Below are 24,958 nucleotides of genomic sequence, written 5' to 3' on the forward strand. Positions count from 1 at the left end.
AACCCTCAGGAACTGGAGGGGCCTTGGACTTTGACAACACACAGCTGAGGTTGAGAGAAGACCTTATCTGGATGTCAGGGCTTGGGGGGAGGGGCTGCTAATGATTAGTAAATGGGAATTGCCTGTGGGTTTCCACCCACTTTTGTGCTACCCACCCTGGAGGAAACAGCAAAAAGAGTTTCTCCTTTTGAAGAATTTCGAATTTGCTTGTGAAAGAAAGACCAAAACACTAACAATGGTAAAGCTAACAGACGTTCCTGACAGGTAGATTGTGTGGGCAAGAGATGCCTGTGACAGGACCTCGGGAACAGGCTGCAGTCACACAGGATGGGACCGGGACCGAGGGACATCTGTGAGAAAAGAACTGCGCTGCAGGGGGATTAGAACTTGGACAATGGAAAACCATTGAGCCGGGGGCTCACCACCACTGGGGAAGCAGTGAAAGTATTCTGCCTCCCTGAAGAAGTCAGTCTACTTAGAGAATTGGTAAGAAAAATAATTCAGAAGTGAATGTAGAACCAGTTGCAAGGGACCTTGAATTCCATCCGTAAGGAATCGCCCGAGTCACTTAGGAATGGCTGTAGGAAACGAATCTTGGAAACAGCTGAAAGAGTGGAAGGGCTGGAGTCACAGGTGATTTCAAGTCTGAAGTAAGGAGAACAGAGGGCAGGGAAATGAGAGATTTGGGGAGGCTAGGGATGGAATTGGGAGAAGGGTTCCTGGCCAGTTGGGAAGAATACTGTGGGAGGGCGCACAGCAGAGTCTTTAGAAGCTCTGGTGGAAGCTGGGCTGATGCAATGTGGTGCCTGGGGTGGACCTTTCCCAGTAGTTCCACAACAGGCTCCTGGACAGCTGTGGGCAGGCAGTGAGCCCTCCTGTCCCATGAAGAAGGGTAAGCGTTGCTGATCTCCCTGCCACCCAGCAGCCCAGTGCCCCAGCAGGGCTGGGATTGAAAGTGACAGATCACCTTTACATATCCATGTCACAAGGTTGGACATGTCCCCAAGTGCACTGGAAGCCACCAACTTTCACTTGCCTTTGAAGCCTGTACCCACTGTTTCTCCATTCTGCTAGTCCTGTCCACATGTGCACTGAATTGTACAGAGAAAACGGATGGCAATAGAATTAGAAAACGTGGGAGGAAAAGGAAGTAGTGTTGGCGGATAGAAAGATGGGAGAAGATGGCGACAAAAGCGAAGAAGAAAGGCCTTACCCCTCCCAAAGCCGAAGCCAAAGCAAAGGTTTTGAAGGCAAAGAAAACAGCCCCGAAAGGAGTCCACAGCCACAAAAAAAGAAGGTCCGGATGTCACCCACCTTCCGAAGGCCCAAGACACTGCGGCCCCGAAGGCAGCCTAAATATCCTCGGAAGCGCGCCCCCTGGAGAAACAAGCTTCACCACTGTGTCATCATCAAATTCCCCTTAACTACCGATTCACCATGAAGAAGAGAGAAGACCACAATACACTTGTGTTCATTGTGTCAAGGCCAACAAACCCCAGATCAGACAGACTGGGAAGAAGCTCTATAACATTGACGGGGCCAAGGTCAGCACCTGATCAGGCCTGATGGAGAGAAGAAGGCATGTGTTTGACTGGCTCCTATCTATGATGCTTTGGATGTTGCCAACAAACTTGGGATCATCTACACTGAGTCCAGCTGCCTAATTCTAAATGCAAAATTTTTTCACTGTAAAAACAAAACAAAAAAAAACAATGGGAGAAGAGAAGGTTCTCTGTGAGGTGATAGGGCCGGACCTGCCAAGAAGAAATGGCAGGGGTGGGGGTGGGGTGCAGTGGGGGCTCCTGGAGGAAAAAGAGGACAGCCAGCCGGGGCTGGAAGAGGAGGTGGCAGCTGTGTGGGACACAAGGCAGCCCAGAGCTGCAGTCGGGGAAGGGTGAGGTCAGGGGCAGTAGTTCTTTTTCTCAGAATTTATCCAGATTGGATGAGGCCCACTCACTGGGGAGGGCATTCTGTTTTACTCTGTCCACTGATTCAAATGTTAACCTCACTCCTGAACTGCCACACACACAACCAGCCTTTCCCCCCAAGCGGTTTATATCTGAATAGCTTTAAGACGATGGTGTTCTTGGGCTCCCCGTCAACCCAGCTGCTGAACAGAAGGGAGCACGCTCATACTTGGGCCTGCCTTTGGTGGCACACGCCCTGCTCTTTCCTCAGTTGTCAGCATCGTGGCTTAAGCCATTCTGCACTCAGGACCACCACCAGTGGGCAGTCATAAGATTACTTCTCCCTCGTAAAATCTGAAAACCACGTGACGGTATGATATGACAAATAGAAGTCTGAAATTTAGCTGAAAAGCTCTTACTTGCCCACGTGCATCAGCATTTTCTGAAGGCTTCACCAATAATGACTCAGTTGAGCCAGGGTTACTGGGAAGGTGGATCGCAATGAACCTATTCTTGGACTTCTACAAAGCGTGATAAATGTCACAATAAATTATTTTTTGCCCCTTTGATTTGTATTCCTTTTATGTTGTGTGCCAAATGGCATCTAATAGCATGTCTACATAACTGCCGAGCGAAATTGTGATAATTATTTAGATAATCCAGCATTGTGAGTTTTTTGATACTGTAAATGAATGTCTTTTTCTAAAATCCAGATAATCTCCTGTATTCTCCACTTCACTTCCTCGTTAGTATGCAACTTAGGCCTAACTTGCAAAACAGAGGAAACTCATTTTCCCAGGTAGGAAGAATCACCTTAGTACCTCCTTACAGTCACTCAATAAAGCAGAAATGAAGAAAGTGTCACTCTTTGTGTTCATTGAGTTTGGAAGTGAATGAACCTCAGGCCAAAATGTTCAATGATGCAAAACATTGTAATATAATAACTCATGAAAGCAATAAACAATGGCTAAGCAAAAGGAAATACAAGCAATCATTAGAACCTACTACTTTTTGTTTGTCACTGCCTATGTTTTTGCCAAGTTCTCAGTGCCTAAATGCCATGAATAGAGCACCAAAAATTGAACTTTGCCTGAAAAATGTGGTAATAATGTACTTAGAAGGGAAGCATAATAAAAAATTCGAACAGCAGGTCATTTTATTCTGAGTGAGCTTTAAAGAACTCACGGTGTACTTTACGCAGATGAAATTACGGTGAGGGCTCCACCGAGAACTGGCAACATTTCCTCTGCACCTTCCTTCCCCTCCCCCAGGTGGAGACCCAGGTGACAGCAAACTGGGAAGTGGCATTCAGAGGACTTTCCTGCCTGTATGAAGGGAGATGTTTTGTGTCGGGGGTTGTGGCTGTCCACAGTTGACCTCTGCAGTGAGCATGCATGCATGAGACTTTGCAGCACTCTGGGATTCTGCAGTGGCACTGACATCCATACTTTTGGAAGCGCTTCCTGTGTCCCAGCAGTGTCCCTTTGCATAGCTCGTCATGGGAATGTGAAGTTATCCTGTGGTAGGAATCAGTATTCTCTGGAGAAACAGAACTAATAGGATATGAGAATGTCTATATCTATATATATATATATGTATATTATCTATCTCTGTCTCTCTATATATGTCTGTATATCTACCTATCTCTATGTCTATCTCAACATCTATATGTATACCTATATATCATCTATATCTATCTCTCTCTATCTCTCTCTCTCTCTCTCTCTCTCTCTCTCTCTCTCTATCTCTCTATCTATCTTTCTATGTATGTGTCTGGAGGAAGAGAGATTGAGAGTCATGAAGAATGGTTCATGCAACCATGAGGGCTGAGAAATCCCATGATCTGCCGTCTGCAAGCTGGAAACCCAGGAGAGCCAAGCCAGTTGTATAATGCAGTTTGAGTATAAAGGCTTCAGAACCAGGGGAACCAGTGGTGTAAACCCCAGTCCGCTGGCAGGAGAGGTGAGATGAGATGTCCCAGCTCAACAGTCAGGCAGAGAGGGACTCTCCCTTCCTCCCTTCCTCTGCCTTTTGTTCTGTCCAGGCCTCACCAGATTGGATGAGGCCCACCCACTGGGGAGGGAATTCTGTTTTACTCAGTCCACTGATTGAAATGTTAACCTCATCTAGAAACACCCTCACAGACACATCCAGAATCGGATATAATCTGGGCACCCTGTGGGCAATCAAGCTGACACATAAAACTACCCATCACACCTGCCCAAGCTCCCAGAACTGGTACTTGGGGGGGCCAGGGTGTGGTTTCAGAAGCCATGCTCCTAACCACAGTGCATACTGCTGTACATCAGAACCAGTAGCACTTTCAAAGGCAGAAGTCAGAAAGAACGGACAAATACATATTTTACCCAATCAGTTTAGGCCTGATTGCCTCAACGGGGGCTACTACAGCAGTTCCTCATTTCCAACTCTTCTTTGCCACATATGTCATCATTTTCACTGGTGCAGATTGACCTCCCAAAAGCCCACATCAAATCACATCACTTGCCCTTTAAAAACCTCAGTAGACCCTCTCGTTAATACATAATAAAGGAATCCCGAAGGACGTTGGTATTAAGGGAGAATATAGCTACCATGTCTTCCAGTGCTTTGGCGAAACCTCAGATGTGTGGTCTTCTGGCCAAGCGTCTGCGATTTCATATTGTCGGATCAGTCATTGTTTCTCTGGGGGTTGCAGCTTTCTATAAGTTTGCTGTGGCTGAACCAAGGGAGAAGGTGTATGCAGATTTCTACAGAAATTATGATTCCATGAAAGATTTTGAGGAGATGAGGAAGGCTGGTATCTTTCAGAATCCAAAGTGGTTTTGGAGTGTAAAGAATTTCTTTGAATTGACTTCTTTGGAAGTTTGTCACTGACCTGTGTTCCTGAACTATGAAACATGGATATTTGGGCTAAGGGATAGTTTCTCTTGATAAATAAACAAATGTCGTAGACAGTAAAAAAATTTTAAAATATAAAAAGTAAAGTAATAAAGGCCCAAATCCCTCGTCTGGAATGTAAGCCCTCCACATTTCAGCTGATATACGAATTTTTTCAGGCTTGTCTCCTTCCACCTGTGAATTCTGAACTGTGGGTTACAACCATAATGGGTCATTCCATTGATTTAATGGAAACCAACCATTCATTACATGTATAACTAATTTTGTGGAATTTTATCCTTCTATATGATTCTGTGTACAGTGTAAAACAGATCTTACTATAGGTCACAGTCAAAGCAGTGGGAAGCCATGACTTCGTACCACTGATGTCAGCCGTTCTCCCAGGAGCCTTGGGGTCCCACGAAGAGGCTTCAGGGGCTCTCGGGGGCAAGGGAAGAGGAGCAGGGCAGCATTAGTCCCCCTAGTTAAGTTCACCCCTCTGCTTGTTGGTATTGGGCTTCGGCCTGATAAACGGTTCTGGTCCTCCCCACTCTGTGAAGATTTTCTTCATCCCCCAAATCCTGGTGTTCTTTCTGCTTTGAATTTATATAGCACTTACCTGCCCTGGTATTAATCACATGATATCTTATACTGTGTATCTTTTCTCCAGTGAAACAGGTGGCCACCATTCAAATAGCATTATTCAACATAAATTCTGATATAAGAGAATTAGAACTAAGTTTTCAAGGCACTCATCTTATAGATTAGATAATATCTATTACATACTGTGGGTGTTCATTATCTGTCAATCTAAACATTAGTTGTCATGCTGTACACCTAAAACTAATATAATGTTACATTTCAATGAAAAATAATTTTTAAAAAAAAAGATAAAAATGAGTCCTCTGAAATAGTACCCCTTAAGGACACCTTGAATAAACTAAGTAACCTGACCATGTTCGAAAAATGCAAAACAAATATGTCCTAGTATTTTAGACCAGAGATTTCCAACTTTTGTTTTTTATCTCACAGCCATAGCTATAAAAAAAGAGTATCTATCTATCTATTTGTCTATCTATCTATCTATCTATCTATCTATCTATCTATCTATCTATCTATCATCTATTTATCCATCCATCCCTCCATCCATCCACCTACCTATCCATCCACCAAGTCAGAGAGAGACACAGAAAAAAGACAGAGAATACATGAACTAAAACCAGTTAAAACATTAAATACTACTAAAGCTTAATGTATCTTATTTTCAGACAAACAAATGTAAAAAGAAATGTCAATATGCTCACTGCATCACAGAGGATAATCCTGTAAACTTCCTGGGTATCATGACACTGCTGAAAGACTGCTTGTGTGAGAGGGCTCAGAGATAGAAGGGTAATAGATTTTCATATCCTGATGAACTAATGGGAAATTTCTTTCTAATTTTAAAAAGGCGTGTTTTAGGACTTCACTCCAAAGCTCTGAGATGTTTCTGAATTGTAACAATATACACATAGCCCTATTTATTCTCCCCCTATTTCTTTTCAACAGCCTGGGTTTTAGTAGGTAACATAGCCTTATTGATATTTTCCAGTTCTGAACTAATTTTGACACCTATACGATATTTTGGTACTAAAGCTGGGTTTGATGATTAAGGTGCCTACGACTTTTCTAGTCCAAAAAGACAGCCAGAAAGTCTTGAGCCTGCCTGACTTTCTTCAGTGGGCAGGGAAAGACTGCACACCGAGCAAGGTTGAAGCAGGCAGTGGGAACTACATGACGTGAGGCTTTGAGTCCATCAGACTGGTGTTGGTTCCAGGGACCGGATACGCCCTGTGGAACATAAGGCCAAAGAATACAAGGCTCCTTTAAAAGTTGTAAGTCCTCTGAGGGCTGGTGTGCAAATAGGCACTGTGGAAACAATCACCTGCTGAAGTTTTTGTGGGGAACATCTCTGGATTCATCTTTTTAAAGAACACAGTCTGGTCTGGGAACTTAGACCTTCTCTAAAATTACAACTGACCCCAAAGTTATTCTATTTTGCTATTTTCTGTCTTGGGTTCCAGCAGCCTTCCCAATATTTGAAAGATATTCATAGGATTCATCATCTGCTATTGCTCACTATGTCATAAGCTTCTGATGTGGTAAAAATATCAATTATTTTAAACAGTACATTTTTAAACTTCTTGTCCCCTTTTATGAATGTTTACTAAGGAATCCTTATGAAACCATTAAGGTGGGTGTGATAATTTATTACTACATATTTGTTTTTCTATAAAATTAGAACAGCTTGTCTATCATGGTAACAGAAGCTTCAAGAACATCTGGTTTGGCATTAACTTCTGATAAGCCTCGCATGGAACAATCTGTTCTCCATGTACAGACCTCAACAATTGCTCAAGTCCCTGAGAAAAGATGGCACCAAATCAACTACTGCTGATTTGATTGTCACTATTTTTAAGTCATTTTATTTTTGGCTGTACATGTTCTGTTCTGGAAACACACAACTTATAAGAATTCCACAAACATTCCATTTCTATACTAAGACTGAAGTATTAAGTCAGGAGGAGACACATATAGTAAATTCAAAGAGTACCATTCTTGTGAATCTTTGAAGTGTTCTTACCATTTGAGTAATTCCTGCAATGAGTCAGAAGACCAGAGAAAGTGAAGTTAAAGTGATTTGTCATAACCCACAGGATATATATCTGCAGAACTTTTATTGTGTAATTTACTGCAGTCGCAATTCATTTGCAACCAATTTTACACACAGCTTTCTGGTTTAATTTTTTAAAAATATGAATGCTATCAAGTCAATCCTCTGCTTTCTCGCTATGTAGACAGTTTTACTACTCAAAGTGTGTTCTGGGCTCCAGGAGCAAGAACCTGACAGAAGTTTCTAGAACCACAAAAATCTCAAGCCCCAACCATAATGTTTGCATTCTAAAAAGGTCCTTAGGTGATTCACATATTCTCATTGAAGTTTGAGAAATATGATCTATAGGAGAGCCTCCCCCCCAAACTGTGTTTTGGTGAAATTTGCGAAAAATGGAGAATATACTGAGTTTTTCTTAAAGGTAAATGTATTCAACTTTTTTTTAGTAGAAAATTATGACTTTTCTCCATTCTTGGTGTTGTTCCTTGTATACAATAATGTCAAATTGCTGAAGATAGTAGTTTGGTTTTTCACCTAGGAAAAAAAAGTTCAACAATCTTATGCCAGCTATTAATTTTCTTTTCCTGATAAAAGAAATGCAAAAGTTTGGGGACCTCTGATATAAGAGGCACAGGCCAAACTCCCTTACATGCGTGGAAGGCTCTTTAGAATCGTCTCTCTGCCACCCCCCAACTGTCCATTGCCACTGTCTTCCAGTCTATTCTCCAGCCACTGAGTTCTGGTCTCCACTTTGCACAACTCTGGACTCTGTGTATGAAGTTTCTTCTGCTGGAAACCCTGACTTCTATCGGACAAGCTCCTTCACTTTCTGCAGGTCCAGCTCAGATTCCACCACACTTATGAACCCCTTCTCAATGGTGTTTCTGCTATGCTTTACTCACTATTATTACACTGCTTTTCACATTGTACAAAATACTGCTTGTTTAGGTGTCCAACCCATCTAGACTGCGTGCTCCCTAAAAGCAGCCATCATGTTCCCTCCATCAATGTCTCCTAAGGTCCTATGGAAGATGGACACACACATGCTCAACATACGAGGTCTAACAATTACGTCGCAAATTTGTTGCAACAATGTTGCTAACGTTTTTTGATATCAGAGGGATTATTCATTATGAATTTGTACCAACTGGACAAAACAGTTAACCAAGTTTACTATTTGGAAGTGCTGAAAAGGCTGCATGAAAAAGTTAAATGACCTGAACTTTTCACCAACAATTCACGGCTCTTGCATCACGACAATGCACCAGCTCACCTGGCACTGTCTCTGAGGGAGTTTTTAGCCTGTAAACAAATAACTGTATTAGAACACCTTCCCTGCTCACCTGATCTGGCCCCCAATGACTTCTTTCTTTGCCAAAAGATAAAGGAAATATTGAAAGAAAGACATTTGATGACATTCAGGACATGAAGGGTAATACGACAACAGCTCTGATGGCCATTCCAGAAAAAGAGTTCCAAATTGCTTTTAAGGGTGGACTAGGCACTGGCATCAGTGCATAGCTTCCCAAGGGGGGTACTTGGAAGGTGACTGTAGTGATATTCAGCAGTGAGGTATGTAGCACTTTTTTTAGGATGAGTTCGCAAACTTAATTATTCAACTTCGTATATTTGCTGAATGGGCTTGATATATTTGGATGTGAACAGTGTATGAGACATTTATCATTAGATACTCCATTTGATATGTTGAAGTGCTCACTGAAAAGGCTACTGAGTAGTTGTATACAATTTCAAGGAGCTATTCTTGGAAAGAAGTGAGTGGCAAGTGAATTAAGTTTTGTGATGGCTTTACATCAGTGTCCACATGTTGAGGATGGAGAAGTCAGCATATTACCCGAGTGGTTGGGAGTGCTGAACGTGGTGCTTAATTTTGTGTCAGCTTGCCTGGATGGCAGAGTGCTCAGGTATTTGGCCAGACATTATTTCTGGGTGTATCTGTGCGGGTCTTTCCAGATGAGGATAGCACTGAACCTGCAGACTGAGTAAAGCAGATGCCTTCCTCAGTGTGCATTGCATTGTCCAGTCCACTGAGGCCCCGACTAGACCAAAAAGGTGGAGGAGGGGAAACTTCGCTTTCCGCCTAACTGCTGAACTGGGATGTGGTCTCCTGTCCTCAGCCTGGGAATTATTCCCTGAGCTCCCCTGGTTCTCACACCTTTGGACTCAGACTGGATCTCTGGCTTTGCAGATACAGATCTTGGGACTGCTCAGCCTCCACGGTCATGTGGGCCACTCCTTATAACAAACCTCTCTCTCTCTCTCTCTCTCTCTCTCTCTCTCCACACACACACACACACACACACACACACCCTATTGGTTCTGTTTCTCCAGAGAAACCTGATGAATACACTGAGATTTGTGGCTTGCCAGCATAGAGGCGGCACTTAAAGCCATGGATGTGGATAATATCTTCTGAAGCTGGTTTTTCAGGGGCAAAAAGGACAGCACCTGGGACAGTACCCTGAAGAAGTCCCCTTCAGGATCAGGGAGAAGGCAGACGGGATGAACAGAACAGAAGCCAGACCACAACCCCATCAGAAAACTGGAAGGAGAGGCATTTTAAATCAAATTTGGACTTTTCCACTCGCTAATATTACACATTCAGGCAGCCAGTTTTCTACCTTGACTTGCTTAATTTTCATTGCTTCTCTATATTTATTAGAATGTCACTGCTGGGGAGAGATGCAAACGGAAGTGAATATTGCTTTTTAAAATGTTTTTCTTTGAGGGTTGGTGGGGAACTGACATGGTGGCAAAAAGTCACTGCACAGGTAACTGGTTCGAAAGGAGGACATGTGGTCTTCAGTGGAAGGGCTTGGTGCCCCTGGTGTTACCTTGTCACTGGTAACAGTCAGTTACCAGTCGGCAGTCAGACAGTGAGTGGCCTCTCCCTCTGAGGAACAATGTGAACGTGATGTCCTCTCTTAGGAAGTGCCCTTGTCTGAAACAGTGAACCTGAGTTGAACAAAGCCCTTCTATCTGCCTTCAGTTTATGGATAAATAGAGGGTAAAAGAGCAGGTGAAATAGCTCCACAAGGAAACAGATAAAATCGGGAGCTGGGACATTTGACCATGTAACTGTATTTAGCATTCGGTATATGTACAGTATAACCCTCCCTTCAGAAAGTTAAGGTCATATAAAAAGGGCTCACATAAATTTGTCCCAGGGGTACAGAGGGAACTATGTTTTATTAAGAGAGATTATATTAGACATAAAAATGTAATGTACATTCCTTGATTGGGTCCAGGTACATACACAAAATGGCAGATTTTAAGACAATTGGAAAACTGAACTATGAATTGATGTTAGCGATACTGGGGAATTATTAATTTTGTTAGGTATGATAATGATTGTGTGATTATAAAGTTTCTTTTTTAAAAATTGAAATGTCATAATGTCTATAAGTCACATTGCAATACTGCAGACAATGGGGAAATAGTCCTATTTTATAGAGGTAACAACAAAATATTTAGGGGTAAAATGTGATGCTCATAGCTTACATGAACATACACACATGTGCGTGCACACATGTGCACATTAATGAAGCAAATAGAGCAGAATTAGACATTACTAATGATCACCAGTATCAGGTTCCCTCCACTTTCTGACGCCTGGAGAATTACCCTCTCCCAAATTCTTGAAGTTAGTGCAGTAGTGGCCAGGTGAGTAGAGCTGGCTGATGGAACGTGAGCAGAAGGAAGGAGGTACTTCGGGGTAACTTCTAATCACCTGTGCTGACCGTCCCGCCTGGGCCAGCCTGGTGCTCGTGCACAGTAGACCCAGCCACTTGTGATGTCGATACCATAACATCATGGAGCCTCTGTTGATCTGGGTCCCCAAGCGATGCCTAAATGAAGTACAGCCCCCGACCTCCCACAAGCCTATATTGGACAGACAGCAGTAAATTGTGTTGCTTTAAAAGTCATTATAAAGGAAATGGCATTGTTTGTCACTGAAGTATTACCTAGCCTTTCCTGAGGATACATATTTTAACCTCTGGCAATCCCTCAGTGGTGTTACAGGAAGATCTGGGAACCTTGAACAAGGACCTGTGCAAGCCCTTCGTCCTCCCTCCACCAGTCCCTTCCCTTTGGCTGCAGGTCACTACTTTTGATAACTATGCTTTCTAGTCTCTGTTTCACATTAGCAAGTAAGCTTTGTGGCTAAAAATGTGGCCTGCTCTGATTCTAAATAGACACCAGTTATACACACACACACACACACACACACACACACACACACACGCCTGCGGGCCTCTGACAGTACCTATTGGGCATTATAAGGAACTGAGACAATGACCGGAAACTAAGAGAAACACGGACAACTACTAGTGCAATAGGTTAGATGTACCCCAATCCAGACTTGGGGGGACCCAGGCTCTCTACTATAAATGAAGAGGTGTACCACATAGCAGGCCAAACCAGAACCTAGGGCAAAGCTACAACATCCCTGAAAGGGAACCGCTGGCATCTGACAAAGCTTGGAGGCAGGGAGGACCTTACGGAAAGCCATTGGGCACCTGGGCCTCTGTGGCTTGGCTTATTGATAGAAGTGGAACTAAAGTGCTAAGTTTTTTGTTATACAGATTTAAGAAGTACCAGAGGACAAAAACAAAAGCAACCCCACCGGGTTGCCTGGAAGCCCTGCTCCCTCACCTGCCATTTGAAGACCACTATCAAAGTTTGGGGGAAATGGATCAAATTTTCTCAATTTAAGGTACGGTTGAAGACCCATCATTGACAACACATCTGACACTGATTCTTAAACGTATCAAGTGCGATAAGTATTTGGGCTGCAAATTGGCGGACTGTAAACTGAGAAACTGATGGCAATGAGGTAGAAAAATGTAACTAAAAATCAAAACATTTAGAAACAATGGTAGGATATGGGCCAATTCACACCTTAAAGAAAATATCTGGAGCCATATAACAGGCAGTAATGGTCAAGTAATTCAGAAAGTAAATATGCTAATTGAACAAGAACACATTCATCTCATGGAAAATAGCAAATTGGGTTCCAGAAAGCTTAGGACACTCAGGAACAAGTTCTTTGATAAGAAGATACAAATAAAGACACATTTCTTTAAGCAACAAAGCTGTTTTAACAGCTATCTGATGAAGGAAGTCTTTCAGCTGTCAAGGAAAAAATTGAATTATTAGAGAAGATAAGCTGAGCCAGTGATGACAGTCAGGTTACAGGCAGATATTATAAAGAGTAAAGGAAAACGGTCTCAACACCGTGGTTACAAACTCAGGGTTAGCAGTTGCTGTCCCACCTGAGCTGCAATGCCAGGGTCACTCCTGCAGGAATACAGCCACCGCTCTCCAGTAACGGCACCCACTCACGCACAGAAAGTTGCAGAGACACACTGGATAGCTAGGCTGTCAAGTGCAGGAAGGGTTAGGGGACTTGGCTGGCATGGCAGGGGGTAGGGAGAGGGGTGGGAGGGACAGGGTGTCCTTCTGCCTCCCCTCTTCTCCAAGAATGGGGGCACAGGAAGTTCCTCTGACTCACCTGGCCCATACAGATTTAAGATGTACCAATTTAAAATAGGCCAGAGGACAAAAACAGAACATAAGCCCTTCTCTTACAAAAGGCCCATAACAATGACCAAATAGCTGCATAACTAAATAAACCAAAATGCAGGAAAAAATAACTTTACAAAGTCAATACTATTAAGGATAAGTTAAATAAGCTCTAAAATTTGGCTGGTAAACGCAGAGGATTACAAACTGCACTAAGAACTGCATGAGTAACATTCCTATTTTATATGAATGCTTGGACAAATTATACCAGTTTGGTGATTCTGGGTTCAAAAATAGAAAAGTGTGTCTTTTCTCTAATCTCATTATTTTAAACTCTTTAAATTTCCTCTATTGTACTTATGGGTCAGATAAGTGATCATTTTTTACACAAAGTATTTTAAGGCTTGAAAAAAAAAATATATATATATATATATGTATTTAACTAAATTAAAGATAAGTGCTGTTTTATAATAGGACTGGTTCTTCCAAATGCCAAATAATAGTGCAAATTATTTTAACTTAGTTATCTCAGTTCTGCTACCTGCATGTGATATTTAAACATCATCTCTTTGATTTTTAAAATCAACAATGATTATATTACATTGTAAATATAATTTTTGAGATCCTTAACTGACTTTAAGACCTGTTACTAATATTAAATTAATGAATAACATTGTCACCTGAAATATTTGGTGATTAAAATGCATAAATAAAGGCAGATTACAAAATGATCAATCACACTATGATATATATTTGCTTTCTGCAAAGCTTCAGTTAAGATGGTAAACTTATGTGAGATGTATTGCCTTTTATACTACATTGATAACGTTAATTTATTTTAAACAGTGGAAGTTAAAACTTTAAATTTTTACTTAACTACATATATGTATTTATGTATATTTAAACAACAATGCATATAGAATGTGTTAGGCTAAAAAAATCATGAATAATAAAGAGGAGAACAAATAGTTCAGGTAAAAATTATCTTCATCTTTGAATATACAGTCTGAGCTTTAAAAGTAAAAGGAAATAATTTTGTTCTTTGTCTTCTGTGTATGCTCAAATGGAAATATGCTCAAAATGAATGATTAAATAAAAAAATCTGAGCAATAGAAACTACTCAAAGAACCAAACAGAAAATTATGGAACTGAAAAATACAACTCTGAAATTTAAAAAATTCACTGGATGGGCTTAACAGCAGATTGGAAAGGAAAGAAGAAAAAGTCAGTAACTGGCAGATAAATCCATAGAAACTATCAAATCTAAAACATAGAGATAAAAAACTGAAAAATATGAACAGAGCCACAGATTCTAGAATTAGGATAAAATATCAAAAGGTTTAACATACTTGTAACTGGAATCCAAGAAAAAGAGAAAGAGAATGGGGCAAAAATAAGTATTTGAAAAAAAAAAAAGGCCCAAAGTCAAAAGATTAGGGAAAGATATAAATTCAAGTTACTCACAGAACCCCAAATATAAATATGAAGAAAGCCACACCAAGGCACATGATAGTCAAACTGCAAAATGTGAAAGACAAAGAGAGAATCTTAAAAGTAGTCAGAGAAATGACACACTTTATGCAGGGAACAACAACAAATGATAATTCGTTTCTCATCAGAAACATGGAGACCAGAAGAAAAAAGAACTACATTTTTTATACCCTGAAGGAAAAAGAAATCTAAACAAATCCATATATTGACACATTATTATTAACTAACGTCCATTTTTTACTTGGAGTCCCTTAATTTTTACCTAATGTTCATTTTCGGTTTCAGGATCCCACATTACATTTAGTTGTTATATTTCCTTAGGATCCTCTTGGCTATGACAGTTTCTCAGACTTGTTTTTGATGACTTTCACAGTTTTAAGAGATACTGGTCAGACATTTTGTAGAATGTCCCTCAGTTGGGATTTGTCTGATATATACATATATATTTTTATCATAATTAAACTGTGGTTATGGTTTTTGGGAGGAAGACCACAGAGGGAAAGTGTTGTTCTCATCACATCATATCAAGGATACAGCAACATGGCTTATCACTGTGGATATTGACCTTGATCACCTGGTTGACATGGTGTCTGTCAGGTTTCTACATTGTAAAATTAGACTTTCTATCCCCCTTTCCATCCTGTACTCTGTGAAGGCATTCGCTACATGCAGCCATGGAGAGTTAGGCTTCCCCTCCTTGAGAGCAAAGTGTGTACGTAAATTAGAATCCTTCTGTTTGGGAGATTTGTCTCTCTGTTATTTATTCAATCATCTACTCGTATTTATATCAGTATGGATTCATGGATATTTATCTTCTGCTTTGAGTTGTAACCCTATATTACTTTATTATTTATTTATTGTTTAATTTGTTCCATATTTTGCTCCTGGGGGCTCTTTCATTGGGTTTCTGTGACTGGTTGACATACTCCCATCATATGGGTTCTTTGAACACTTTCTTACCTTCTGGCACTACAACATCCCTAAGGCTCACCTTGTCTATTTCTTATATTGTCCCAGTCCTAGAATCAGCCGTTTCTCCAAGGACGACTTTTACGAAGAATGATATTAGAAACCAAGATCCGGGTACTAAGTGCTCATTGCTACAGGGTGTCATTTCTTCTAGGTCATCTCAGCTGAGAGAGCAAAGGAATATATGTGTGTATATAAACTTATCTAAATATTTTTACATGTAACCATCTGTATGTATACTAAGCTAAACATGATTTATACTGATATTGCCGACTCTATTCCCTTATCACCTGAATCATTCTAGCACCTCCCCTGCCTTATCTGTATCCTCCCCCTCCAGCACTGAAAAACGATCCCACCGTCTGCCATCCATTCACTTAATTGTTTATTGTCTTTAAGAAAAATTCTAGGGGCCGGCCCAGTGGCTTCGATGGTTGGAGCTCCGTGCTCCTAACACCAAAGGCTGCCGGTTCGATTCCCACATGGGCCAGTGGGCTCCCAACCACAAGGTTGCTGTTCAACTCCTCGACTCCCGCAAGGGATGGTGGGCTGCGCCCCCTGCAACTAACAATGGCAACTGAACCTGGAGCTGAACTGCACCCTCCACAACTACGATTGAAAGGACAACTTGATTTGGAAAAATCCTGGAAGTATACACTGTTCCCCAATAAAGTTCTGTTCCCCTTCCCCAATAAAAAAAAAAAAATTCTAGATGTTAGTATCATTACTGGCATGATTCCTTTCGAAGCTCCAATTGTCTCACATTTGGCCAGTGGGATCCCTTTCAAGCTGTGTCCTTTCATATCTCCACCAGTCTTTGAGCATCTCATTGTTTTCTGGCATGAAGATATTCTGGACTCCCCTTGTATTTTCTCTGTCTTAGATATTGAATCAGCTATAGCTTCAAGGAACCCTTTCCCCCTTTTTATTGAGATATGATTCACATAACATACAATGCACCCATTTAAAATGCACAATTCAATAGTTTTTAGGATATTTGCTGACTTGTGCAATCAACACTACAATCAATTTTAGAACATCTTCATTGCTCCCAAAAGAAACCACATATCCTTAACTATCATCGCCCAATGTCTCCAACTCTCCTATCCCTAGACCACGATAGCATGTATCTTCAGAATCTCGTGTGTGTGTGTGTGTGTGTGTGTGTGTGTGTACGCACACATGCAATTGGCAACTGTGGGGTTGGCTGTGGGAAGAGGCTGTGTGGGGACAGAGCCCCAGAGAGCAGTTTCCAGGCTCTCGGCCTCATGTGGAGAGGTGCTGGCTCGGATAGTGGATGGCTGTCAGCTGTGGCTGGTTGGTGGTCAGCTGTAACTGTTGAGCCATTGGCCACTGATATAACTGCTGTGGCTAGGGAGGGAAGCCGAGGAGAGTGAAGGAGAGTCGAGGAGAGTCGGTCAGTTGGCAGCAAAGCGGACAGCAAGTCACATGTCGTGTGAACCCAGCCTCCAGTGAGACCATAGTGGTATGACTCCCCTACCTATGGCTCCGTGGGTGTTCCTTTTTGGCCTAGCCATATCCTGCATTCTTATGTGGGGAGTGGGAGCTGAGACCCCGCAGGCCACCCCGCGTGACAAATGGCACAGCGAGCAGGGTATGGTGTCGGCCAAAGCCCTCTGAAGGGCGGTGGAGCAGTTTGTGTGTATGAACACTCGGTCTCAGGAAGACCCGGAGGAGCAGCTGCTGGATAGCTGGACCCCGGGGGAAGGGTGGGAAGATGTGGATAGTTCCCCAACCAGCATAGGCTGGAGAAATCAAAGGTCATTGCGGCCCTGTGGGCTGGGAAGTGCTTGCTGAGGCAGTTCGGATGCAGGACTTGTAGTTCCAGGAGGAAACGCTTGCTGAGTCCTCCTTGGGAGATGAGAGTGAGGTCAAGGTCATCCCTCACCCCCAGGACAGCCCTGGAAAATGACTATAGACTATGGGGAATTGCCTTCCATCCCTAATTTAATGGACTACTTGACTGTTTGGGAACATACCACCATGTAGTGGAACTAGCAGATGTTTGCTTTTATGACTTGACTGGCCGCCATAGAGAATATGTAAGCACCTTGACTGTGAGCTGCTGTTGTTCCAGCACGGTACCCTGAGAGGCCCAGAGAGAGTGGCAGTGCCCTGAGAGGCCCTGGCTGTGCCCGGGGAGACTGGTGGTACTCTTAGAAGCCCAGGAAGTCTGGCTGTGCCCAGAAGTACTGGTGGTGCACTGAGAAACCCTGGCTATGCCCAGAGAGCCTGGTTGTGTCCAGGATATTGCATTCACCTCCAGGCTCCTCGCACAGGGCCCCTCGTGGAAGACGCTTGTTGCATAGATTGTGAGGCGAGACCCTGTAGCGGTGGAGTGTGGGGACAGAACCCCAGAAAGCAGTTTCCAGGCTCTCGGCCTCACATAGAAAGGTGCTGGCTCAGGTAGTAAATGGCCATCAACTGTGAATGGATGGCTATCATCTGCAGTTAGTTGGCCGTCAGCTGTAACCAGTGAGCCATTGGCCACTAATATAACTGTCGTGGCTATGCTAGCAGAAAATGGGGGCTAGCAAGAAGATGGTGGCTGAGCCTGCAAGCAGAGCAGTGAGGGTTGCGGACAGTGTGGATCCAGCCTCCAGTGAGACTATAGTGGTGTGACTCCCCTATCTATGGCCCCGTTGTTGTTCCTTTTTGGCTTCACCATGTCCTGTGTTCTTATGTGGGGAGCGGGAGCTGAGACCCTGCAGGCCGCCCCGTGTGACAAATGGCGCAGCGAGCAGGATCCCCTGCATGACAGGCTGTATCTGGGAAATCATGATGACGGAGGACCCAATGTGGGGAATAGTGTTTCCAAATGAAAGGATAAGAGGGGACTGATCAAATTCCCCACAGCAGGAGGTGAGGGTGGGAATGGATATAGTGAAGCCTTAATGGTCATTTGGGCTGTAGAAGACAGATACAGATAATAATTAAGAATGCAGATTTTGGAGTCCAGTGTTTGAGTCTCAGCTCTGTAACATATAGCTGTATAATTCTCAGTAATTCAAAGCCTCAGTTTCCCTGTCTATGCAAAACCTACTCTCTGCCTCATAGGTTGTAGGAACTCAAGGCATAAGAGGTCGTGGTCAGTAGCAGTCAATGGACCTACATAATCTTGGTGAGGGGGGTGGAGTGCAGGGTCTGGTCAAGGACGCCTCTTCAGGGCGGAGTGAAAGAGTGTGTCCTCCACCATATTTCTTCTCTGGGGACAATGTCGTGGGGTGAAGCTTACTGGAAACCCCCAAGATGCTAGAGAGGGTTTTTTTCTCAACCTAATAAATACAATTTCGCACATTTATCCTTCAGTTCTAAAGACAAAATTAGCAGTGCTCCCAGAGAGCTCATGTGGAAAGACAGCCTTCAGTTTGAGTCTGGCTATTGTGAAACCTAGCATACTGTGAACTCTTATCTTAGGATTCACAAAAGTTTTAGCTTAAAAGTGAAAAATCAAAAGAGTGTGGCAGATTGTGTTCTGAAATATCTGTAATCCCTTTGTATGCAGTCATAGAATTGTAGCGAGGTATATGTTTGTCCTGCACAGGGTTACACTTTTAGGCCTTCTTTTGCTTCTGGGTGTGGCCTGTAGTCTTAGGAATATGAGTCATTTCTAGGTCTTCCCTGTGATAGAACTGGGTACTCCCCTCATCTTTTCAGTATTGTTGGTGGCCAGGAGGAACCATTTTAGACCCAGAAATGGAACCCCATGTTTAAGATGGCAGAGCTGTCTTACTGAAGCTGAACTGTTAACATTCTTTCTTGTTCAAGCTGTTCCATTCATGGCTGTCTCTGATACAGCGGCCCAGTCATTACACTAATATACTACTTTCTCACTGATTGTTTCTGGCAAAGCAGTTTTAAAATATACTCCGATATTTTCAAAACCCCCAGAGCTTTGCTTTATTCTTCACATTGTATTAGCTATGTTATTTTGTCTCTCTATTGTAGTTGGCACCCAAACACTTCTTGTCACTTACTGTACTGTTCCTCTTTTGCACCTTCGCTCTGACCTGGTTTTGGAAAATGGATTAGGCTTTTGTACTTTTTGTAGGTTGTTTAACAATTGTACAGTGTGAATAGAATAAAATAAATGCATGCAAAAAAAAAATGTTGGCGTTTCATTTTACCAGTGACACCTACGCCCTGGTATGTGTTCTGTGCAGAGCTGTGTTCTAGGAGGGGTGGCTTCTGCCATTCAGGCTGGCTGTATTCCAGGAGCTCAGTGTTGGTCATCCTGTATTGCACCAGTTTAATATTACATGGAAGTAAGCATTAGGAAAACGTCAAAGGTGTGGCAGATCAAAAAGACTGTTAGCTGAGAGCTGGCTAGAAGCAAGAGTCCCAAATCCAGTAAACAGATGGTAGTAATAGTAATAGTATTGAATATCACAAACACCAGCCCCAACTTCTGCTGCCAAACTAATATTCATTGTTCCTGGCTCACACTCTTTTCTCCTGGATCACATCTTTTACTGAAAAGTAGAAAGGAACTAAAGGGAATTAAAATTTATTGGACACCTTAACATTTATTGAGAGGTAATGTAAAACAGTGATTAAGAACATGGGGAGTTGGAGTTAGATATATCAATGTTCAAATTCCAGCTTCATGACTTATTAGCTGCAGAATTTGGTAAGTAACTTAATCTCAGTGTCCTCATTTGCAAAATTGGGAAAACAATACCAACATCAGAGTATTCTGAATATTAAATAAAATAACATACCTAAATGTTTGGAATAATTAAGAAGTTGATAAATGGTATACACTATGATCTATTCTGTTCTCATTTCCTGGTGCCAAGTGTTTTACACAATTATCTCATCAGTCCTATAACATGGATATATATAGTCCTTCCCATTTCATAGATGAAGAAATTAAAGAATTTGTGAGGTGAAGTAGATATCATACCAGCTACTTTACAAATGAAAAAATGGAAGCACAGAGTATTTATGTAATTTATGGATGTCTCAAAGTGAAGCAGCTATGGAGGTGAGATCCAAAGCCCTGTCTGTCTGACCTGATGTTTGGCAATTCTCCTATTAGTTGTCACTCCTGACAAGTTGTAATGGTCATGGTGATGTTTGTTATTTACATTAAGTTTTAAGAATCAATTTTCTTCATTAGGGATGTCTTCATGACTGCTTTTAATAAGGACCAGAGTCACAACTGTCAGGGAAGGAGCTAGTGTCTCTGTACATTGCGTTTTGCAATCAGGCTGTATGGCCATCAAAACCATAGGCAGTCCTTCTTACTGATTTCTAATATAACCCAAACAATCAATGATTATCATTCTGCAGTTGTCCTAATCAATCACTTGTATTTTCTGAAGTTATATTATTAATATTTTAAATAGCACTGTATCCGGCGTTCTGTTACTCCTTTATTTGAATTTACAATCTATTGTTACTCCTTTATTTGAATTTACAATCTATCGATGAGCCAACATAAAGATATTAAGACAAGTAGCAACTAATACAAGTGAATAGTAATTAAATAGTTGCAATAATTGCAACAGTTGAGCGGTAAATAAAATTCTGAGTTTCCTAGCAGTTAAAGTGAACACGATTATCAGAAAAGGGAAAAGATACAAGAGGAAGCAAAGTTTTTCCTTGTCCTAATCTTTAAAAGAAATTTCTGAAGTGGCGTTTTATAGAAGATCAAACAGAAGGTGCCCTCAACAACATACCCACAGCAGATGCAGTCATGGAACAAAACTGGCTTTTCTTTCCACTTTGGAGAAAAGCTGAGGGTGTAACATCAAAGGGAGTTTTGCTTAGGACTCAAAAACGTAGTCAGTGTTGAATGGCAGAAATTTGTGTGGTAGTGGGAGCATGCTCAGAGCAGCATATTTTTCAAACAATATCCCTAAACACAGCTTTTCTTAGTTGAGATTTGATAAGAGCCAGCGAGGAGAACATTATGTGTAGACAATGCGCTCTGATGAGCACCGAAACACTAAGTTGACATGTTGCGTTTCTGGTTGAGGAAAGAGCCTTCTGCTCTAAATGCCTTCTGGTCACCCGGGTTGGCCGAGCCCCTTTCGTGAAGATGATGGCGTCTTACTGGGACCACTTTTGATTCCAGGCGGGGCCATCTCACCAGCTTCAGTCAGTGGTCTGAGGACCCCTGTTATTGGCTGTTCTCTCCCTTTCCTGAACTCCACATAGTGAGCATCAGGTATGTCTAAGGCCAGCTTAACCGGTCACCTGTGGCTCTCAGGTACCTGAGCAAACCGGGGCCCCTGCAGAGCTGCTGCACTGTCAGCCGAACCTGAAGACGGTACACCTGGCAGCCAACACAGGAGCCCAGAGCATAGGCCAGGGGGGCGGGGAGGCGACTCCCTCAGGGGAGCTGTCATGTAACGTGTCCCCCTAAAGTACTCCACAGTCTTGGAAAACTACTTTGTCCTTGTCTTTGCTGGATAAGCCATTACAACCGGTGCCAGGAAAGGGTGGCGGGAGCAAGCCCAAGCTGGAACGGTCACCGGGCGCGGAGGTGAGCCGGCGGGGCGGGGCCTGGACGAGAGCGAGGCTGGGGGCGGGGCCCTGGCGTGCCCGGTGGCTGGCGCACGGCGGGGGTGGGGCGGCAGCCGCAGGCCCGCCGTAAACAGACAACATGGCAGCGGCAGCGGCCGCTGGAGCACGGGGCACCTTGCAGGCCAGCCGCGCCCGCCTGGTGGCCGCTTGCTGTGCGCCGCTCGTCCCTGGGTGGAGGCTGCAGTCCTTGGCGGGCCCGCGGGTCAGCGCGGCGATGTGGGCTCGGGGCTGGGCGCCCGCGGCCCAGGGGGCGGCGCTGCGGCGGGGCTACAGCTCCGAGGTGAAGTCGGAGGACGAGCTGCGGGTGCGGTACCTGGACGAGGAGAACCGAGGTCAGTGGCGCGGCGCCGTGGGCCGCGGGTCTGAGGCGGGGGTCGGGAGGCGGGGGTCGGTGGGGCCCGCCCCGCCCCGCGCGGCGTGGCAGCTGGCGGGTGCGGCGCCCGCGGGCCTGGGCGTGGGTCACGGGCCCCCACGCCGCGCCCAGGGTACGCGCCCAGTCGGGGGCGCGGAGTGCGCGGGGCGCTCCCAGGCCCTCTCCCTGCTCTGTAGTTGCTGGTCTCACGTGGCAGGCTAGAATCTTCCAAGCCCCAGAATGCACGGTGCTATTCCGAAGAATCTTACATTTAAAGCTGTTCAGCCGGAGCAGTTTGTTCCCTTGCCCATCTTATCTTGGAGAGTGAGTTCTGGGGGAATATTGCACTTCAGGTAAGCGGTTTTGAGCGTTTGGGTTTCGTAACCCTCCGGTGGCCGCGCTGGGCTCTGCGCACAACGTGCGGGATGTGGCTCTTGCCCTGAGCCAGCCCCGCGGGACGAGCCGCCCGCTCCGCGGCACAGCGCGCTGGGGAGGGCGGAGAAACGGGGTCTGCCGGCCCGAGGGAACGCCCCCAGGCCTCCTTCCTTTCCCTGCGGCCGCCGGGGGAAACCGTACAGGCTAGGGGACCGGTCCTTTAATGTGGACGTGCAGGTACTGAGCACCCCTCTTAAGCAGAAGTGCAAAATGAGTTGTCATCATCGCTGCCCTTAAAGGCCTCCCAGTGATACGGGAGAGCTCCTTCACCACGACATTTTACCCCAGTATCTGGTATGCCGTTCAACTTGCTCGAGTCGCCAAGAACCCGGACACTGCACCGAGGAGGGCCCACCATCTCCTGACACTAGTGGGGAAGGCACTGGGGACGACGTCTGCGCTCGCTTACAAAAGGTTTGCTGCGCCAAGGACTGTAGTAACCCGTTATAATAACATGTAACGGGCGACTTGATGAGATTGGAAGACTTGCGAGGGAAGCTGCCGAGGGTTAGGTTAGGGTCTTGCCAGATAAGACAGGCTCCATAGTGTTCCTTTACTAGACAGTGCCGTTTGATATTAGTCAGCGTTCTTGGGCAAACTTCTCTGTGCCTCACTTTCTCATGTGTAAAATAGGGAAAATAATGCTGTCTGGCTGCTTGGAGGGTTAGGTAGTAATGTAAATTGCCTACTAGTATCTAGCTAACAGTGGGTGCTCTGGAGTATGATGAGTTATTTCATTCGTTATTTGTTTGTTTATTATTTCAGACAAAGACAAGGCATGCAGTGTGAACATGGGTGGTGTTTTTGGGAAATAGAAGGAAAGTGTGGCTGTAGTGTGGCGTGACAGGCAGAATATTGAGAAATTCAGCTGGAAAGTAGATTGGCACTGGAGTGATTAGAGCCTTGAATGCCACCATCTTTTGGGTAAGCTTAGTCTCCTTGGAATTTCTATTACATACCGGTAGGTGTGTCAACAGTACATTAGATACAAAGGGATTGCAAGTACAGCTAGTAATATGCACCATGTTCTGTATTTTTTTCATCTTCATGACTTGAATGCAAATAGAAAGTAAATTTTCATAAAATACCTGGAAATTCCTTAAATTAGAATCGAAGAGAAGAAATCAGAACATACAAGACAATTTAATAAATTCAGATGTTTTCAGTTGCCTGAAATAATCTGTAAAAATAAGGTATTAGTACATTGTGGTTTCTAAGAAAATTGACCCAGCTTCCTTTGAGGATGGGCAAGAATGACAATGCACACTTAGCTGACTAGGTATGCTTTGTTTTGCTTTACTCCCAAACCAGCAATAAGCATTGCAAAGAGAACCATGAGGTCAGGGATACTGCAGCTGAAGGAGTCGCCCTGGTGCCTTTGCTTCTCATAGAGGCGAGTCCAGAAGGGGCTCTGAGAAGTCTGCAAGGAGTATGAGCTCTCTCTGGGGTAGAGGAGCCCCAAACTGCTCCCTGCCCTGTAGGCCTCCTTAGGCTGGAGGAGGTGGGTGAGTGCAGAATACTGCAGCCCTCCCCTGTTATCTGGGTTCTTTCTGTGTAATATGTTGTGGAGGCACGGTACATAACCAGGTTCCCTGAGTGGGTTTTTTCTTGCATTGTTGTCCAGCCTGCTTAGTCCTGGTCATAGTTTATTTACAAAGGTCTCTCTTGGTCTTGGGCAATGGCCTCCTTAAGGCAGCTGGTTTCCAGTCATTCTCCTTCCCAGTTTATTCACACTGGTGCTGGGGTTACCTTTTCTCAAGGCCAAGAATTACTTCTCTGCTCAGTGAAAAACCTCTCGTGGCTCCTTGTTGGCTTGCGGGTCCTCACAGCTGGCAGGCCTTCACAGTCCATCCATTGCCCTTCAGCCACACCTAGCTTTGCCTTTGCCTGCTTTGCGTGGAGCTGGAATGACCTCTCCCTTCCGCTTCCCCCAGTCTGGCAAGCTTCTCGTAATTATGACCCATTTCACAGATCACCTTTGTGAACCTTGTCGGAACAACTGCTGGCAGAAGTAGAGCAACAAGTGAATGCATAATGCAGATGAGCCTTGATACCCGCTCCTTCCTCCTTGTTCGCATCTAGATAATCCAGTCTTCCCAGGAGTCTGAAACCTTTCCGCTTCCCTCTGGGTTCTTCTTTACCGGTACCACTTTTGTCCAAGCCAACATCGTCTCT

At 43.9% G+C, this 24,958-nt stretch overlaps 2 protein-coding genes across 6 annotated transcripts in view; both read left to right on the plus strand.

Moving 5' to 3' along the window:
- Positions 1 to 4,499: 4,499 nt before the first annotated feature.
- LOC308504712 (cytochrome c oxidase subunit 6C-like) lies at positions 4,500 to 21,835 on the plus strand (the record flags this gene model as incomplete). Its single annotated transcript, XM_081065901.1, has 2 exons — positions 4,500 to 4,736; positions 21,680 to 21,835. 2 exons carry the CDS (start codon positions 4,500 to 4,502, stop codon positions 21,833 to 21,835), a joined length of 393 nt encoding a protein of 130 aa, XP_080922027.1.
- A 151-nt stretch (positions 21,836 to 21,986) lies between these two features.
- Positions 21,987 to 24,958, plus strand: part of AUH (AU RNA binding methylglutaconyl-CoA hydratase) — a 154,177-nt gene continuing 151,205 nt past the window's right edge. For 2 of the 5 annotated variants that reach the window (XM_081065307.1, XM_081065308.1), the window contains exon 1: positions 21,987 to 22,328. In XM_081065307.1, coding sequence (XP_080921433.1) covers positions 22,076 to 22,328 — 253 coding nt within the window. In that variant the 5' untranslated portion in view covers positions 21,987 to 22,075. Of the gene's footprint in view, positions 22,329 to 22,472; positions 23,198 to 24,958 lie in introns of those variants that run through there. The other 3 variants (XM_081065306.1, XM_081065309.1, XM_081065310.1) reach the window with 3 other exon arrangements.

Source organism: Rhinolophus hipposideros (genome assembly GCF_964194185.1).
Source record: "Rhinolophus hipposideros genome assembly, chromosome: 11".
NCBI classification, from domain to species: Eukaryota; Metazoa; Chordata; class Mammalia; order Chiroptera; family Rhinolophidae; genus Rhinolophus; species Rhinolophus hipposideros.